Here is a 20,350-nt window from a genome sequence, read left to right on the forward strand (position 1 = left end):
ATGTCGAATTTTTTTCGCTACCTGCTAAGTAACTCTACGTCCTGCATGCATAAATAAATGCACAACAAAACATGTTCAAGTAGGATAAAAAGTAAACAATACTGGAAAATATTACAAAAAAATTTCCATATATATATATATATATATATATATATATATATATATATATATATATATATATATATATATATATATATATCTGGTTAGACGTACTTGTCCTGTTTGGAAATTATGAAAACTTGTTCAGTTTAATCTTTATTGTTTGGACAGTAACGATATTTCCACATTTAAATTGTTTTGCCATATTTGATGGATCGGACATAGAAGTAATAGGCATTTGAATGCATACCAGTATGGGACACTTCTGTTTAAAAAACGTAAACAATTTCGGATCATTTTTTCGCAAATGTGAAGTGAGCATAACCAATAATAGAATCTGACTGCTTTTGAGATCATCCATCGAGATTCGATAAACACCAGTACGAATCACACTGACTATCGCATTCATGCTCCAACGATAACCTGGCATGCCCGGAACTGGTTTGGAGTCTGTCGTTTTTGTATGTAAAACTTTGTTAGCGACTATATTTGTATTTCCGTAAAGAGTCTTTGAAATTGTCAAATAATAAAAACTTTATACAACTATAGTGTCAAATAAATCTTAGTAACATTATATTTCGAAACAAAAATTGCCAAAAAAGGTTAGTTAACGTTTATATGTATTAACCAAAAAGTCAATTTTCCAGGAATGCAACAATATACAACTCATCTAGGTTTGGACATCGTTACACAAACTTAATTGTTGATAAATTGAAATGTACTGGCGATGAGAAAGATTTAGATGAATGCGAATCGTTTCCATGGTCTGCAAATTCCTACAAATGTGCCAACGGTCATAGAGATGCAGGGGTCAATTGTCGTATGTAACAGCTAACCCGCCATTTAAAACTATTTTATCAAAATTAAGCATACGTTGTTTATACATTTTAAAAAGTTTTCAAACATATAGCTTAAATAACCTCATTTAACGACTTCAACCATTTTTTAAAAAGTCACAGATATACGCTTAACATTCAATTTGATATTTAGGTAATACTTAACCGTTTTCTAGTTAACAGTCAATATCTACACCTCTTTATTCTGATAAAGTGTAATGACCCGTTTATTAGAAGCAACGTCTAAGCATATTTTTTTGTAACTTTGAAAGTATGGGGTGTGGTCACCATAGTAAAATGAAGAAAATTATATGTTTGAGTAATTCCATAATTTAAAAATTCAGACAATTATGTTATTAATATTATGCCGATCTAAATGATCTAAATGCGCGCACAATTTCAAAAATAGCATTTTCAGTTATTTTTATATATTGGCTAAATAGCAAATGACGGGCTAGATGTATTACGTGATTTAATTATGTAAATTATACAACGGTATTTAGTATTTGATGAAAATATGTCTTTTTAGTCTTATACGATAACCAAGATTGCCTGTAGATAGTGAAAGTAAACAAAATTGCTTGACTTAATTAAAAAAAGTGCATTATTTTCCCATTGAAATTTATCTAGCTTGTTTTTTTTTTTTTGGGTATTTCTTAAAGTTTACTTTTGATGATACTATTGTAAAGAAAAAATACTTGACCTTTTAGTAATACTACCCGAATTAGACTTTTTAAAATATCTTTACTTTGTAGGACCAAAGACTCGTGTCACATTAGAGAATAGCGCTAGCAAATATTTTGGGCGTGTAGAAATCAATTACAGAGGGTCAAATGGAACCATTTGTGACAGAGGTTTTGACGAAAATGATGCTAAAGTCATTTGCAGGATGTTAGGTTTCAGCACATTGTAAGATAAAAATTATATCTTTATGATTTTATTTCATTCTTTTTTTATTTGTTTTGTTTTTCTTTTTATATTATAAGTATTACACAAATATTTCGATACAGAGATGCCAATAAACCATTGAAATACGCTGAAATAAGTCTACATTGCGAGTTTGCATAAAACCGACTATTTTTTTTATTTTATCTACATCCTTAATTTAACTTCACATATGGAAATTCTTTTTCAGTTTTTCTCACCTTTGTCTATCACTTTCCAGAAGCACCGCTGTTAGAAAGCATGCATACTATGGTGAAGGCTCTGTAAAAATTTCGATATCAGATTTACAGTGTAACGGAGACGAACAAGATATTTCCGAATGCAGAACTGAATACAATTACCGATGGGATAGTCCGTATCCACACTGCACCCACGCACATGATGTTTCCGTCCAGTGTAGTAAGCCTCCTCCTTCGTAGTTATTCCTTTTTTCCTGTTGGGTTTAAGGTCACAGTGAAACAATTATACAATGTATAACGATTTCCCAGAATTCGATGGTGGATGAAGACCCCAGGTGCCTCAGAGTCTCCAGATATTATTTAAAATCTGGGCTGGCACTCGATGGCTTCCTAACATGGAAGGATAATACAGCTCAGTTGAGTTTTCGAAACCACAGCGGTAATGGTCAAGTGACTAAGTCACTGGCCTTCACCACTTTGGCCAAAGATATCCCACTTGATTAAATGGTTAAGTATATGATTGATTGAGCTTGTACCTACTTTAAAATGTGGATAGATGGGCCACCTGGCACCTATCCTATATTCTGTGATTTGTCTAAACGTCCGGAAATCTCCGTAAGCAGATGTATGTATATTTTGTTGAATGTTCGTGAGATTTTATAATTCATTTCATATTAAAATGTCGAAATGACTGGCATGCAAGCGTAAAAAGGCACGAATTGTACAGAGAGTGTAACTCAGTTTTACAGGTGGTTGGAATTGGGTTTTCATGTTGAGTTGCAAGCATTCCATATAAAACTACTATGTACATATCCTTGTGTTATTCTACTGGTGCATGTTTCACGAAAATTAAAGTTATGTCCTAAATTCACTCTAAAATTTAAACTTAAGATGAACTGTGGGAATGTCATGAGTTATAACCTAAATTTTTCTCAAAGTTAACTTATGCATATTTTTAACAGTGAATATTTAAGACATAAGACGTGACTTAAAAATGTAGAATAATTCTTGTTGTAGAAACCTGTTTTTCAGCGTGGAATGATTAAATATGCATGTCTGTTAAGAGTGTGGCATCTTAAAAATGATTACATTAATTACTTCCAAACAAGTGAGGTAATAACATTATAACAGTTGACGAACAATGAAGAACACTATCATTGTTTATAGTTTTAAAACTAAGCCCTACTGCTTGATTCACTTAATCCGTATGAGCTTTTCTCGCGAATTTAATCCTAATTATCTGACACTATAAGTGACATTTATATTTCTCTGTAGGTCTAGTAACGTCTTGAGGTTTACAGGGATTTAATGAAATCATCAAAAACCTCTTTTAGGGCAAACTTCGAAATTGATATTTGTCTTTGAAAAGTTTACACATTTAACAGGAGCATATTGCTTTTATGCAAACTAAGGTATCCTGAATGCTTTGAAGAATCTGGAAGCGAAGTCAGATTAACACGATTTTATTACATTTGAACTCAAAATGGCTGAAGTACGGTGCCCCTAAAGTGACATGTTCGTTTAAACGAAATAAAAAAAGCCTCACATTTAATTTACCTAGTAAGTAGAAAAAAAGTGCGTAACATCTCACTTTATGGGCACCGTACTGAAGTTTCCACTTGAATTATCTTTGAAATTAAAAGGAAACTTTTGTCAGTAAAAAATGAGTTTTCAAGTTGAAATTTGGACTTGCAATTTTAAGTTGATATCATGAAATTGTTAATTCATGAAGTAGAAGTTGTGAATTATTAAATGTGAATTTCTTTTCATAAGAACTATTTCAAAAGGATGTTTAATTAAATAAAACATTAAAGTACACATAAATGAGGGAAATTCCGAGTTTTTTTAGACTAACGCCCTTAAGTTGAAAATATTACAGGTAAAAGCACGTTATCAGATTCCATGGATTCTACAGGAGATTTCAATAGCAATGTACATTGAAAATTCCAACATATTTTGAGTTTTCAATACCTGTGTGACAAGCTTTTTAGAACACAATATTATTATTCAATCATAAGCACTGAGGCTCCATTATAGAAGAAAATGAGGTCACACATGAACATGCGTCGTTCTCTGATTATACCAGCCATGCAGATTCAGTAAAAATTTAAAGCAGTGCACGATTCAAAGCTACAGTATACTTGTGGTTAAGATTATTTAATGAGGTAAATTTAGAGTACAAGTTCTTCCTCATTTAGGGCATGCTAAAACTTCAGTATCCTCTCAAAACGTTTCTGATGTACTAGCCATTGTAGCAGAAGGCTCGAGATATACAGTTTCCAAAATAGCTTCGTCTGCGGGCATTTCGTTAGGAAGTGTTCATGAAAATCTCGCCTTATAATTGTAACTATAGAAGGTGTGTGCAATGTCTGTATATTACACCTAGGGCAGAATGCTTTATGGCTATTATGTTATGGATACCCCGTGTGGAAAAGTGAGTTTCTATTAGGGTTGTAATTTTGAGGGACCGTAGTAAGAAACACTTTTTAATATATTATACATTTTGCATTTGCTGTCTGAAAGGTTTCTGAATTCCCGTCTTATTATTTAATAAACAGACACTTAGAATCATGGCTGGATGCAGGATATCGGATGCATAGATATTTCTTTTAAATTAATTTCCAGACACTCCTGTTCGTCTTCGTGGTGGGTGGACACGATACCAAGGAATAGCTGAAATTTATATAAATGGGTCATGGACATCAGTGTGTTATAATGAATTTACACAGGATGATGCGCAGACCATTTGCCAATTAACTGGACTAAAAGAAACTACAAACAGGTAAATATGCTAATAGACATTTTAATATCAAATAACTCGTAGATTTTTTACAGTCAACCTTTTGTTAGAAAAAAATGAAGCTAAACATATTACTCTATTGCAAAATTGTTTTGCTTTTATTATACGAGTCACTTTTACTAATCTCAGAATGATTACGTTTATAGCCAATAACCTTTTAATAGCTTTGTTGTTTTTCACATATTTAGAAAATGACTTTGAAAAAATACAATGATATCATGATTTTGTATACATAATCTTAAAAAGTCCCAAGGTAATTTATTTAAGGTTTTTTTTTCATATTTTATTGTAGAGTAAAACACTGTTTGATTGCTATCGTTTACCTACATGTACTCAAGTGTAGTAACTTGTATGTTGAACAGGGCACATAATATTACCATTTTCAAAGGAAAATACTTTGGCATGACAGGCACACCCACAGTAGGGAATCTTAGATGCAATGGAAACGAAGAAGACTTGTTCAGCTGCGGATCTTCAGCATGGACTACAAAAGAACCTTCTTGTGATGAGCAAATTATTGCTGCTATAAACTGCCGTAAATATATAGTCAATTAAGCATGTCTTTTAACATAATTTTCTTTTGAAAGATTTACAAATTCATCAAGTTTCGTTTTGTCTTTATAGTGAGAGAGTACGTTTCAATAAGTTTGTACAAACGCATCTAATATGCGTTTTAACCAACCTTTAGACCAGCAAGAAACCTAATGGAAACAAATAAAAAGACTAGACAAAATAAAAAGGTTAGATACATGAATCAGGTTTTTCATTTATGTGATTAAATACTGTCAATCGAAACTCCAGATTTAAAATAATTATTTCATATTCTGTTATAAGAAACTCACTCCTAGCAATTATTGTACCCCACGAACAACAAAGTTTTAAGTGGGGTTATACTGGCTTCTGTCTGTCCGTCTGTTCGTAGACACAATCTTGTGCGCACCATCTCTCCTCATCCCCTTGGCACAATTTAATGAAGCTTCACATAAGTGATCAGTAATAACAGTTGTTGTGCATGGGGCATGTTAAGTTTTTCAGAAAAAAAAAACAGAGTTACCATATTATATTCATAGACACAATCTTGTGCGCAATATCTCTCCTCATCCCCTTCACACAATTTAATGAAACTTTACTCAAATGATCAGTAACAACAGCATGAGTCATGATAGGTTCTTTCAGAAAAAAATGGGACTTTTTGTTGTTTTGTTAACATACTATGTACATACAGTCTGCATATGCATTCCATAGAACGTGGTTATGTAGAGCTAGGCACTGATGTGCGTTATTCTTTCTATGAAATATGTACGAATTTAGAGAAATCATATGAGATATGATTTTTCAAAAGAAAGCTGTTTCGGGTTGCGTGGAATTTTATTGAATTTAAGCTGAGAAAAAAATGATCAGTTTTGAATAATAACACAGATCAATAACTTATTTGATAAAGTTCATATTTTTATACCCATATACATTTTTGACTTTTATAATAAAGGAATGCATGCTATTATGTACAAAACATTTGGAAGGCAGATGTATATACCATATAATTCACTAACTGCTTTCTGTAGTTTCTGCGATTCAAGCTGCGAAATGCTACTATTTTAATTCTTATTGTGACACATACAAGACTGAAAGAGGGCATCTGTTTGTTTCAGCGTTATACAGAAATATCTTTCACTGATTGTACATTTGTCCAAAATTATTAAGAAATATGCAGCCACGAGTTAGTTTTCACGATGGAAATGTTTTGACTTAGGCAACATCAATTTGTTTTTCTTTTCGTAAGATTTTCCGCAACGAAATTGATAAAAATGCTCAACGCGCCGGACTCTATGGGAAATATTCTTTCCGTGATGTCTTCGCCAAGTCCTGTTTACATTTTGTTTTTATCGAAAAGGGATTCAAGAAGTTTAAGCATTTTTTTCCAATCGATGACTGTGGAAATATGTTTTTGTGGATCAGTTTACTTGATCGGTGGAGTTGACTTACATTACCGGCACACCGGTGTTCTGCTGTAGTTTCATAACAATGACGTCCATTCTTTTCAATTCTTTGTTATTTTCAAAAGTTGTTATACGCATCACTAGAAACTTAAAGGGCGGCACAATAAAATCTTAACTCAAAATATAATAAACAGTTTGCTGAAACTATACTGACCTAACCGAGGCAATGTACATTACAACATGGGTTATGTATAACAATGTTGATCTAACATCATCATTTGTTATAGCAATATATATATGTTAGTAAAAGGTATTGCAATTTTTTTGTCTGTCTTGGACTTAGCCGTTTTAGGTTTAGATCGTCCAAACCTTCATTCGCTGCTTTAATTCACCGGAAAGGAACCAGTTTACATATCTGACGGTAACGTTTTGGTACCCTTATTATCAATAAAAACTAAAACAATTAAAATTTTTAAGTGACTTCAATGAGCTAAACCAAACAATTTCAAACCCAAATTTATTGCAATGTTTACACTACGTTGTCTAACTAAGATACTTACAAAAACAATGCGTATGACGAATGGAGAGATAAAAATGTTGACATATTGTTAAATTTAAAGACAAACTTTGGGAGAAGGGAGTTAACCTTATTAAAAGTCTGCGGTTATTTCTTCCTTTCTGTTCAATTTTCTTAAAAATGCTCTTCTATGTAGTAGCGTACAACTCATAAGTTAAGACAATAAAAGAACCGGCTGTTAACTTACTGTCGTTTTCTCTATTCACATATTAAGAAATCCTATTTTCTCAAACACATGAGACTAACTAGGACTCTTCACAACATTGCAATTAGACAAAAGTAGTTACATTATTTCTCATAGTATGTAATGCGGGTTTATCTCAACCGTGACGTATGCTTAAAGTGATAAAAATATAATTGAAAAGTTCTTAAGTTTCTTACTTTTATTCCTTAAGGTGTTGGACCCGTAATAAAGTACCTCCTTTTTGTAGAGTATTCAATTCCTACCATAAACCTACTTTGACTGCAATTTTCAGGGAGCGTAGGTTCAAGCCACACTGGGAACAACATCTTTTACCCATATTTTCCTTTTTCTAGCATGTTTTTACTTCTTTCAAGACTTAATATGGGTGTATTGTACAAAAGTGGAAAATTTTCATTTTATAAGCGATTTCCTGATGTTCGAAGTGAATTTACCTCTGAATCGGAAAGCAATGACTTTTTATGTAAATCTTAAGCTCTAATCAAGCTTATTCAATGCAATGAAAACAATATAGTTTATACTTAATTATTGCTTTTTTGCTCTACCAACAAACATTCGCTCGCTTGCTCAACTTTAAAAAACGAAGAAAAGATACTCATTTTGACGTGACCTTACGCGTTAACAAATTTTACGTCAAACGAAAAATAATGATGTGACAATGAGAGTGTTAGATTTTTTTTTTACAATTTACGTATTTGTATAATCCTATATCGTAATTGATTTATATTTTTGAAAGAGTTTTCAATTATGTATAATTCATATTCTTTCGCGTTCTGATACAGTTCCGTAACAGTGAAAATTATATAATGAAAATGCTATTGTTTTAAACATTGAACTTCAAAATACGGTCAGCCTTTATGTTTAGATAAAGCACTGAAAATTTGAAAAAGATCATAGCGCTTCACATTTAAAATAAAATAACAGATAACTTAATTATGCTACAGACGTTTCTTTGTTTATCTTACCACAGCCTATGATTAATAAATTTTAACATATAGGGCCAGTCACAAATATAAGGCTGATGAATAAAAAAACAGAAGTGAGGGCACCATTGAATAAAAATCAAAGCATCACCGGGAGAGTAGAAGTAGAGTACGATGGTGACTGGGGTACAATATGTGATGACCAGTTTGATGAAAGTGATGCCCAGGTTCTTTGTAACATGTTAGGAATTCCATTCGGGTAAGAAATTCTAAACAACAGTGTATTTAAGGTTGTACATTACGAGCGTTTTTTTTTCTAGGATATCCGCCATTTTGAAAAATGTTTCTTCAAATATTTCTTTGTAACAACCTTTATGTAAAAAAAAGCTAAATAATTGAATTATGGCTAATAATGTACCATTTTACCAGACAGATTCTACTTGTTACGAAAGAATATTTTCATTCTCGTACAATGGGGTAGGGTTCGGTAATTTCAAATATCTATGAATTTGAAAGTAGATCAGGTTTGGTTCTGATTTTTTTTCTGATTGATTATAAACGGTCCCTATTAAATTTGTATATAAAACTAGAAAATGCTTTTGTAAAAAAGCGCATGTCTCCCCCAATGCAAAGTCCTATAGGCAAGAAGTCAATAGAGGTCAGGAGCGAAAGTCAAAGAGACACTGATGGTTGGCTCCAATAGGGATCACCTACTTGGCATGTCCAGTCATCCCGCTAAATTTCAACACTTTTGGCCTAGTGGTTCTCAAGCCACTGTTCAGGCTCCTGTGACCTTGACCTTTGATCAAGTGACCTCAAAATAAATAGGGGTCATCTACTCTGCATGTCCAATCATCCTATTAAGTTTCCACATTGTAGATCAAGTAGTTCTCAAGTTATTTCCAAAAAAATGATTTTACATGAACAGGCCACTGTGACCTTGACCTTTAATAGACTGACCCCAAAATCAATAGGGGTCATCTACTCTGCATGTTCAATCATCCTATGAAGTTTCAACATTCTGGGTCAAGTGGTTCTCAAGTTATTGATCGGAACTGGTTATCAATGTTCAGGCCCCTGTGACCTTTACCTTTAACAAAGTGAACCCAAAAAACAATAGGGTTCATTTACTCTGCATGAACAATCATCCTATAAAGTTTCAACATTCTTGGTCGAGAGGTTCTTAAGTTATTGATTGGAAATGGTTTTCCATGTTCAGGCCCCTGTGACCTTGACCTTTAACAGATTGATCCCAAAATCGTTAGGGGTCATCTACTCTGCATGACCAATCATCCTATGAAGTTTCATCATTCTGGGTCAAGTGGTTCTCAAGTTACTGACCGGAAATGGTTTTCAATGTTCGGGCCCCTGTGATCTTGACCTTTAACAGAGTGACTTCAAAATCGTTAGGGGTCATCTACTCTTCATGACCAATCATCCTATTAGGTTTCAACATTCTAGGTTAAGTGGTTCTCAAGTTACCGACCGGAAATGGTTTTCAATGTTCATGCCCCTGTGACCTTGACCTTTGACGGAGTGACCCCAAAATCAATAGGGGTCATCTACTCTGCATGACTAATTATCCTATGAAGTTTCAACATTCTGGGTCAAGTGGTTCTCTAGTTATTGATCATAAATGGTTTTCAATATTCAGGCCCCTGTGACCTTGACCTTTAATAGAGTGATCCCAAAAACAATAAAGGTCATCTACTTTGCATGTACAGTCATCCTGTGGAGTAACAACATTCTGGGTCAAGTGGTTCTCTAGTTATTGATCGGAAATGGTTTTCAATGTTCAGGCCCCTGTGACCTTGACCTTTGACAGAGTGACCCCAAAATCAATAGGGGTCATCTACTTTTCATGACCAATCATCCTATGAAGTTTCAACATTCTGGGTCAAGTTACAGTCATCCTATGGAGTTTCAACATTCTGGGTCAAGTGGTTCTCTAGTTATTGATCGGAAATGGTTTTCAATGTTCAGGCCCCTGTGACCTTGACCTTTGACGGAGTGACCCCATAAATAATAGGGGTCGTCTACTCTAGCAGTCCTACAACCCTATGAAGTTTGAAGGTTCTAGGTCAAATGGTTCTCCAGTTATTGCTCGGAAATGAAGTGTGACGTACGGACGGACGGACAGGGCAAAAACAAGAGGTGGGGGGGGGGGGGGGGAGACTTAATTAGTGCTATGTTGAATTTTTTTATTTCAGTTGATATAGCACTATATATTTTCCACCCTCCCGCTTAGCTCAATAGGTAGAGCGTCGGTCTACGGATCGCGATGTCGTGAGTTCGATCCTAGGGCGGGGCGTATGTTCTCCGTGACTATTTGATAAACGACATTGTGTCTGAAATCATTAGTCCTCCACCTCTGATTCATGTGGGGAAGTTGGCAGTTACTTGCGGAGAACAGGTTTGTACTGGTACAGAATCCAGGAAAACTGGTTAGGTTAACTGCCCGCCGTTACATGACTGAAATACTGTTGAAAAACGGCGTTAACCCCAAAACAAACAAACAAACAAACAAACTATATATTTTCCTGGAAATATAAATTAAAGCAAAAAGAACTAAAAAAAGTCACAAGTTTTTAAACATGATTTTTTTTTTAATAAATGTCTTAGATGCACGGTGAACCCAACTTTTTTTCTCTCCATTTTGGAGCATTTTTTGTGTCATTAAATTTGCAAAATATTTTTAGAATCTTAACGTCAGAATTTTCTTTGATTTAAATATGTTTATTACATTGAAAATAAAATGGGCGGGGTTATTATGTAAGCATGTAACAATGAAAGAGGCTTGTCAGTGACATTTATGCTTATATCATACTGATAGCCCCTTGTTTTCATAATACCTGCTAAGACAATTTTCTTCAAGTTCACCGAGTATGAAAGAAAGTTAACGTTAGAAAAAAAACAATCCTACATCCTTGATAATGAACACATGCATTGGAAGATTTGAACAACCTTTTGTAATTGCTTTGAAATCAATTAAAACTTTATTATAATGACAAGTTTTGGTGCTATAAGAAATTTGCATACCGCTAATACATTTGTTTACTAACATTTTATAGCAAAGTTTATAGAAATACCCATAAAACACCTGGCTACGTACACGAACCAGGTACAGGAAATATATTGATAGATGACCTCAGCTGTCTCGGTATAGAAAAAGATATATCGGAATGCAGATCAAGAGAATGGGGAACACATAATTGCGAACACAAGGAAGACATCGCTATAACATGCTGTAAATGGATTTTGATATATCTTTGGAAAAAATTGAATGACTACTTCAAGTGTTTGGTTCAGTACAAACACACATTTGACATGTTTAAAAGTCATACGTTTCTGCTCATATATTTATTCTGATATGTTCTAGATTTTTCATTAACATGGGTTTCATTAAAACATATTCTATAATAGAGTTTAACTGCGTCTGATGTTTCGGGCAAAAGGAAGTATTGCAAATATTATGATCAATGATTAACTGATACGATCAAAATGAGTCTGCTATCATTTATTCTTTATAAAATAAAACTGGAAGTCCAAACAAATGTGTCTGGTAATTCATCAGTGTCTTGGATTTTGTTTCTTCTTCTAGTTGAATCTCAGTCTATGCCATTAGTTTATTGTTTTACACGAAGAAGATATTTCTATCGATGCCTTTTTCTACATGTTAATGTGTAGTCTCTAATGTGGTCTCAAGTTTATACTGATAACACAAGTCAATAACAAGTAATAACATATGATATTGAAAAATGTTTCCGTACGACCAATTTTCTGTCGTAAAACATTTAGCGCAAAAATCAGCACACAAAACCTTTTTTGAACGGTTTTGCAAAAAGCGACTTTAATAAAATCATATGATAATTCTGAATTGGCTATATAACATAATTAGTGTAAAAGCTTCTATGATAATAATAGCTTGTTATAAATGGCATTTTTCTAGATTACAAGACAACAGACCCATGCAATGCAGCAGAAACTGCACGTTTACCGAATTTGGAAATGCGATATGTAAATATTAACACGCAACATCTACAGAAATCTATCAACGACTCGAAACTACCGTTTCGTTGGTATAACGTCGGTAACAATACCATGCCAGTTAAAGCACCACCGAAAGACAAATGTGGAACTCACCTGCCAATATTCAGTTCATATACAACAGGTATCTGTATATTTGTCGAAACTTTCGACAAAAAGAGCAAAAACTGTTACTTTAATAATTTAGCCATTATATAAAATCTCTTTCATATTCTTAAATATTTGTGTTTGACGAAAATCTCCCTGATATATAGACAGAAATTATACAGTATTAAACTAAATTGATCTAAAACATACTGAGATCATTACAATTCGATTATCCACTTTTTTTGTGGGTGTGTGTGAGTATAAAAGTAAGCATTTATGTTTTTGTTAAATAACATTGTTGTCTCAATGGACAGAGAGACTTGGTGCTAATAAAAGTGCAGAAATCAAGGCAACGCAAGTAGGAGACAACCAAGCACGGTATGATATAGAGATGAAGAACTGCAATGATGAATTCTATGTTTACAAATTGAGGCCAACGAGTAACGAAGAAAGTGGATACTGCTTTGGTAAATACAGCACGTGAATAAATACTTTTCTTGCAAAGAACGTTGAAACGAAAGTTTAGGCTACTGCTTCATCTATAAATTTTTCATTTTGTGAATCATTATGTTTTTGTCTCTGTATGTGGAGGATGGGGTACGAGGGGACGGTTTAATGCTTTTCATATGGGAGGAAAATTACAGGTGCCTTACCGAGCATCATATCAGGCATTTGCGGCCAGCTGGATAGAAACACGTGCATTCCGCAAGTGAAATAGTTCTATACCCCACGTTAACGACTCAGCCACAGAATTTTCTTTATTTTTGTTAGTGTAAACAATTATTTTTATTTTGATGTATGTTGAAAACAGCACGGAAAGTACCTGTCTGGAAATGAAACCTTTAATTTGTAACAAGGTTTTTTTACTGCGCATTATGCAAATAAGCCAGTTCTATATGCTAGTACTATTAAAATATATCAAATATTGATGCCGGATAAGCTCATAAAATTTTGATAACATTTGAAAGTGAAAAAGAAAATATAAATTATTTGACAAAAAAAATGTTATCGAAATATTATTTTTACTTTATAGTTGTCAGTGACACTTCAACAGAAACGCAGTTATTGCAGAGTAAGATTTATCATTTCACAGTCAAAAATCATGATTGCAATGATTCTTGCATATCATTTATGGTCATTTTATTTACTAATTCTTACTCAGCAGGCACAGCTCATTCAAATGATACCAAACACATGGGGTCACCAGACTTCAAAATCTACCTATTTGTGCATCGGATACATCAAAATGATAATTAAATAAACGACTAAGCTCTATATTATATTAAATTATATACCCTTATATTTCAGGAATTGGATCAGAAGGTGAGCTGAATAATAGCGTAACACTTCACTTCATTAAGCTTAGTTGACCTATTATCTGTGTATAACTTTATTTTAACATTCTGAGTGCTAAATTATGCACTTAGCTTCAATATTTGTAGAGGACACGTTCTTCTGTTTAATCAAAATAAGTCAGTAATAATCATGTGCCGATCACTGTACATGCATGTAACTATTTGTGAAGTCGTGTCGTCTAATTCAGTAATACAATCACTTAAGTAACAGTAAGGGAGGTAAATGAGTTCTATTTTAGAGATCTATTTTAACAGAACCTGCCCCGACGTTCGTACCTGACAGTCTATCGACAACACCAGTCACGAACGAAAAATGTGTCACCTTCATGTGCAAGTTTAATCCTTCAACAAAAGAAGATTTTTATTATCAAGTCAAGTGGCGCATAGAGGGTAGTTCTCAAATAACGCTGACAAAACAGTTTTTCAAAAACTCCAGTCTTGATGGGTTGAGACTAACAGAAAGCGACTTTGAGGATAACGATATCGGTTTAGGTGTTAATGTACGTATTAGAGGTTGTTGTTTTTTCGCCTCTCTCTGTAGTATGAAATGGGCTATTGTCCGTCCCTACTCTTGTCATTTTGTTAGTAGCTATCTATGATACGGAATTATTCTAATATGTAATAGAAATTTGCGCTTGCTTTTACCTAAATAGCATTTTAGAGCAGAACAAATGCAACAGAATGATCTATTTCGTATTTACTATGACCCTTTTCATTTATGTTTCTAAAACGTAAAATGACTTTGTAAAGGATTACTGACAGGTAAAAGTTATATATAGAAACGATCCATTGTAGAATATCTGTCTGTGCCAAAATTTTCATACATGGAACAAATGCAAATGACAAAACAACATATTTTAAAATTACGCTTTCAGGTACAACAAAACAGTTGTTTGTTTTCAGATATCATGTGCCTTGAGGGCTTTCAGGACACCTGATGGACTACCAGGGACATTGTCAACTTATTCAAAACCTTTATTCTTCGGTATTGAAGTTCTCACGCCATTAATAAGCTTGAGAAAAGGCGAAACAAAGTCAGTAGAGCTACTGAATTCAGTACCAATCATTTGTTATACAGAGAATAAAGTATTCAACCAGTTTATTCAGAGTAGCTGCAATGTTCGACTACAGTATTTTTCTCCGCAATATGGAACTTGCTCAAGTATAAACATTTTCTAATGTTTTTCAAGTAAATAAAATAGAAAGAGTGTTTAAAAGTAGATTCAAGCAAACCAAATATTTCATTGGTTTTAAAGTTTCGGAAATGTATACAACGTATTCATAGGTTACATTTCAAAATTAACCTTAAAGCTTTATAAAACTGTATCGAATTATAAAAGCAAGAATCCCCACAAGCAGTTTTGAACAGACAGTATAACGAAGTATGTTCATTGTTATGAATTCGTGAGATTTTAAAAATTTGTTGTTTTCTGCAAATAAGCCAAAAACACTGTTAATCCTTGAAGGTATGCCATCATTCCAAGACGGATGCGATTCTTTTCTTACAAACAGTGAAGTAGGTCAAATTACTCGAGTGAACATTAGTGTGGCTGAAACAGGACAATATGGAGTAGCTGGACACTTCAAAATTTACTTGTCAGTACCAGCAGTTGATTTGGGATATTTGAAGCTGTGGAGGAAAGCTTACAAACTACCTGTGATAAGTGTAGGTCTTTTTTTAATTTCAAGAATGTTCCCAAGTAGTAAAGGCCATTTATGGCCGAAATGCCAAATAAAAGAAAAAACTCGCAAAGAATTGATTTTTTTGTGTACGTAATTTACAGGATGTATGTAACAACATATTAAAAGTATAGGAAAGTATCATGATGCAAAATGTCTATTTTGGGGTAAAAATGTTAAAAAAATAAATGAAACTGTGGATTTCTGGAATCGACCCATAGCAACAGAATTATGCATCTTAAGAGATCCAAATTTGGCACAACATTAGATTACTATATTGTACAAAACATAGATTAATTAAGAATTTTGAAAAAAGCAAGATGGCGTCCTAAATCCAATATGGCCGCCATATAAAACGACATTTAAACCAGAATTATCATTGATTTTATGTCAAATTGTCTCATATCATTGCTTTTACATATAATAAATTGATTATGGTTATATGCAGCTTAAGATGGAAAACATACTGCCAGAAGATTCAATACTGGGCAATAGTGAAGTATACAGACAAAATTTTCGAGTCATTCAGCAGTAGAAATTGTCGTTAAGCAGCGATAACTTCCTTATTTATTAACAAACCATATATGAGTACAAGTATTTGTTTTCTTAGTAGGATCATTTCCCATCTTTTCTTAGTAGGATCATTTCCTATCTGATAATCATGTTTTTGGGAAAAATTACATTGAAATTGTTTACAGTTCTGTTTTCACTGTTTTCAATAGAAAAATGGGGCGAAATAGATGATAGCTGCATTATGGCGGATTCAAATAGTCCTCAGGTTTTGTTTCATTATTTTCTTTTCAATTCTTGCTGAAATCACATGACAGATCTATGCTTGATCTGTAGGTAGCCTTTTCATAATGAAATAATAACATTACAGAATTTGCCATGTATACTTAGATCTACACCTCTACAATCTGGAGTCTCGATCATTGTTAGCTAATTTTGTAGTTTGAGTGTTTGACTGAAAATATTTTCCCGCATCAAACATGACCCCGACTTTTTATATATTTTTATTCAGAACTGACAATATTCTTTAAGAAAATGTAAGTTACAGACATTTTACATTTTAAGTTGGCCCTGGTGTGTGCTGCGGCCATTGCAAATACGTGAATTTTATATAGAATAAAGAAGAACAGCTATTTAGTGTGTTGTGTGTGGTTAATTACAGTGATAACTTGATTTCATCATCACACATGATGTTATATACAATAGTAAAAGGGAACCAACTATTTATTAGAGCAAGTACTCATGTTCTTGTTGTAAAATATGTTAGAATTTGGACCTATCGGAAACAAGTTATAGCTGCAATTAAAATACACCTCTGCTAGGTAAGTTAATAAGACAGATTACAATGAAGTCATTTTCTATCCAGCGATTGATGAAAACACATTGAGGATTCAACTTATAATTTATCCAAGTACCTTAAATGAGCTATTGCAGCTACACTGAAATGGCAGATAAATTACATAAAAGAAGATTTGAGACTAAAAAAGAGTTGCCGTATTGTAACTAGGTTTTGAGCTTTAGGGCCAGCACATAGAAATTAAACCTTTACGGGAAAGACGATAGCAAATACAGGCTGAGCATTGGAAAGTTGAGACAGAGACGTTTGGTTTGGTAATATTAGCAAAACGTCTCCTCGCAAGTTTTGGAAATATATCAAGAAATTTAGATCTGCTAATGGTTTCAATTCTAATGTTAGCCTTGATGAGTTTAAAAATCATTTTCAAAATATATCAGATGATACTCAAAATCAGTTCATGAATGATCTATTTCATTCAGAACGTGATGAAGCTGTAAATGTGGAATATCTTGATAGAGCCATTTCTGCAGAAGAAGTTAAAAAAACAATATGTTCTCTTAAGAGATATAAAAGTTGTGACTATGATAATAATGTTTCTGATTTCTTTATTGATGCAAATAATGTTATATCTCCCTATTTATGTACCATTTTTAATTACATTTATGATAACTGTGTATACCCTGAGGCATGGTCTAAGGGAGTTATTGTCCCAATATATAAGAAGGGTGATAAGGATATACCTTCGAATTATAGAGGTATCACATTAATAAACGTTATTGGAAAAATATTTTCATTAGTATTAAGAAACCGTATCAATAACTGGTGTGAACAAGAAAATGTATTTAATGACTCTCAATATGGTTTCCGTGATGGGCGTTCTACAACAGATGCTATTTTCCTATTACATGCTATTATACAAAAGGTTTTATCTAGAAAGTCAAAATTATGGTGCATTTTCATTGATTACCAAAGGGCCTTTGATACAGTTAACAGAGATGCTTTATGGACTAAATTGATACAATCAGGTATTAGCTGTAAAATGATTAACATGTTAAAATGTATATATTGTAATGTTCAAGCGTGTGTAAAAATGTCAAGTAATATGAATATTTCTGACTTCTTCAATGTAACTATCGGTTTAAAACAGGGTGAGCCCTTATCTCCCTTGCTCTTTATACTCTTTATAAATGATATTGCTGAAAATATGAATTTTAATGCATTAACTGAAAAAGATTTTGAACTATTGTCTATGTACATGATCTTATTTGCTGATGACATAGTATTGTTCACTACTGATCAAAATAGTCTGCAGTCACAAATAGATGCTATACATCATTACTCTGTAAAATGGGGCTTAAAAATCAATGTTAGTAAAACGAAGATATGTGTGTTTGAAAAAAGGAAACAAAATGTTTATCCTGACTTTTATATAGATAATGAAAGAATTGAAATTGTTGATAATTTTGTATATCTTGGAATTAAATTCACCTACACTGGTAGCATGGCAAATGCTGTTAAAGCACTACATGATCAAGCCCTTAGAGCATATAATAATCTCTTAAATGTCTTTGATAATGTTAGTCTTGATATTAGAACAAAGTTATCTTTATTTGATTCTATGATTGTTCCTATTTTAACATATGGATGCGAAGTATGGGGTGTTTATAATTACAAAGAGGTAGATAAATTACACATTCGTTTTTGTAAATATATATTGGGTGTTAAAAGGCAAACCCCTACCTATGCTGTATATGGCGAACTTGGACGCGTGCCTTTATCAGTTATTTGTAAGGAAAGAGCTGTTAAGTTCTGGTTAAAAATTATGAAAAATAACGAATTACCTATTTATCACATGTATAATGATTTATGTAATAATGTTAATACTGTTTGTTGGGCTAGCAGAATTAATTCTATCATTGATCACCTCGGATATTCGAATATCAGACTTCTCTTTGATACCAGTGTAAATTATTATAATTTGTTAAAAACAAGAATAAGGGACCAATTTGTCCAAGATTGAAGTGTTAATATTAATGCCATTTCAAAATTAGATAGTTATTGTAAATATAAAACTGCATTTTGTTTTGAAAAGTATTTAGATGTCATATCAAATGACAACCTAAGGAAACAAATGACTAGTTTACGATTATGTTCACATAATTTAGAGATAGAGCTAGGAAGATATGTTAATGTAGAAAGGAATAATAGATTATGTAAATTATGCAATCAAAATGTTATCGAGTCAGAATACCATTTCATATTATGTTGTCCACGTTATAGTTCCATAAGATCCAAATACCTGGGTCGATGCCCATGGCCTACTGTGCGAAAGTTTAATACACTAATGTCATCTAGTAGTAAAAGATGTATATATAGTCTTGCAAAATATATTAAAGAAGCATTAACTGTAAGAAAGAATACTCTTGAAAATCTACTTGTCTTCTGATCGAATACAATTATTCTGTTTTGTTCTTTGTCTTCTGTATATATGTTCACTTTCTCGTGTATGATTGTCTTTGCCATAAGTTTTTTTATATTTGTAAATGGCCAAAGGCAAATGTATTGCTGATTGCCAATAAACTGAAACTGAAACTGAAACTGGTAATCTTCTGAGTCAGTAAGAGAGTTCCAGCTCACAGACGGGGTTCAACATTCATACCAATATGGTGGTTTAATGCTGTATGTTATAGAATATAAACACTGAGCATCCAAGAGTCAGGGCAATCATACTGAGTTGCAACTTCAAGTAAGAGAACATCGGCTGAACATCTATGTGAAAACACATCTGTGGATGTCTCTGAATTATTTTTTGTACTTTTAGCATGTGTATATGTTGAGTTCTGCTCAACCCGGGGCTAGAGGGCGTGGACGGTAGCATGCATTTCCACTACCGTCCATGAACAGGCTCAATCAAACCGAGCCTGCAATATTTTCGTGTTTGTTGTGTTGAGCAACCTGTGGAGTTTCCATTTTTTTCTATTTTTGTATGTTGTCCGTTCAAAGACATTGTCTGACGGGAACTTCAACAAAAAGACCTGTCAAATATAGCATCCCCAGCCTATAGAAGTTTGAGCTGATTATCATTAGTTGAAGGTTGTTAGTTTGAAACATTGAGTGATTTTTGCCTGATCCCTGAAATTATCTAGCTCATAACCAGGGATACAAATTAGCAGGGGCCCAGTAGCCCATGGCTATATAGATTTTGGGCTGGACCCCTAAACTGTTTGAGAAAATGCCTATATACCTAATGTTAAATATTTATTTTTGACAGTCTGGGTCCCTAAATAAAAATAGCTAGTTTATATCCCTGATAACTGCAATTATTTATGAAATATTGGAACACAAATTATTTAGGCGAGATAGTCAGAGAAAAAAAA

The 20,350-nt window shown here is 33.2% G+C and overlaps 2 protein-coding genes across 2 annotated transcripts in view; both read left to right on the top strand.

Annotated features, from left to right (window-relative positions):
- Positions 1–14,033, top strand: part of LOC128546210 (scavenger receptor cysteine-rich type 1 protein M160-like) — a 76,038-nt gene extending 62,005 nt beyond the window's left edge. Inside the window, exons 33-42 of the mRNA XM_053523783.1 lie at positions 747–919; positions 1,691–1,844; positions 2,101–2,279; positions 4,685–4,841; positions 5,222–5,394; positions 8,574–8,757; positions 11,570–11,745; positions 12,448–12,669; positions 12,947–13,099; positions 13,941–14,033. Of these exons, the coding sequence (XP_053379758.1) occupies positions 747–919; positions 1,691–1,844; positions 2,101–2,279; positions 4,685–4,841; positions 5,222–5,394; positions 8,574–8,757; positions 11,570–11,745; positions 12,448–12,669; positions 12,947–13,099; positions 13,941–14,002 (1,633 nt within the window). The 3' untranslated portion in view covers positions 14,003–14,033. The remainder of the gene's footprint in view (positions 1–746; positions 920–1,690; positions 1,845–2,100; positions 2,280–4,684; positions 4,842–5,221; positions 5,395–8,573; positions 8,758–11,569; positions 11,746–12,447; positions 12,670–12,946; positions 13,100–13,940) is intronic.
- A 199-nt stretch (positions 14,034–14,232) lies between these two features.
- Positions 14,233–20,350, top strand: part of LOC128550257 (uncharacterized) — a 30,170-nt gene continuing 24,052 nt past the window's right edge. The window contains exons 1-3 of the mRNA XM_053528921.1: positions 14,233–14,487; positions 14,891–15,149; positions 15,454–15,653. Of these exons, the coding sequence (XP_053384896.1) occupies positions 14,314–14,487; positions 14,891–15,149; positions 15,454–15,653 (633 nt within the window). The 5' untranslated portion in view covers positions 14,233–14,313. The remainder of the gene's footprint in view (positions 14,488–14,890; positions 15,150–15,453; positions 15,654–20,350) is intronic.

This window comes from Mercenaria mercenaria, chromosome 2 (genome assembly GCF_021730395.1).
Source record: "Mercenaria mercenaria strain notata chromosome 2, MADL_Memer_1, whole genome shotgun sequence".
NCBI lineage: Eukaryota > Metazoa > Mollusca > Bivalvia > Venerida > Veneridae > Mercenaria > Mercenaria mercenaria.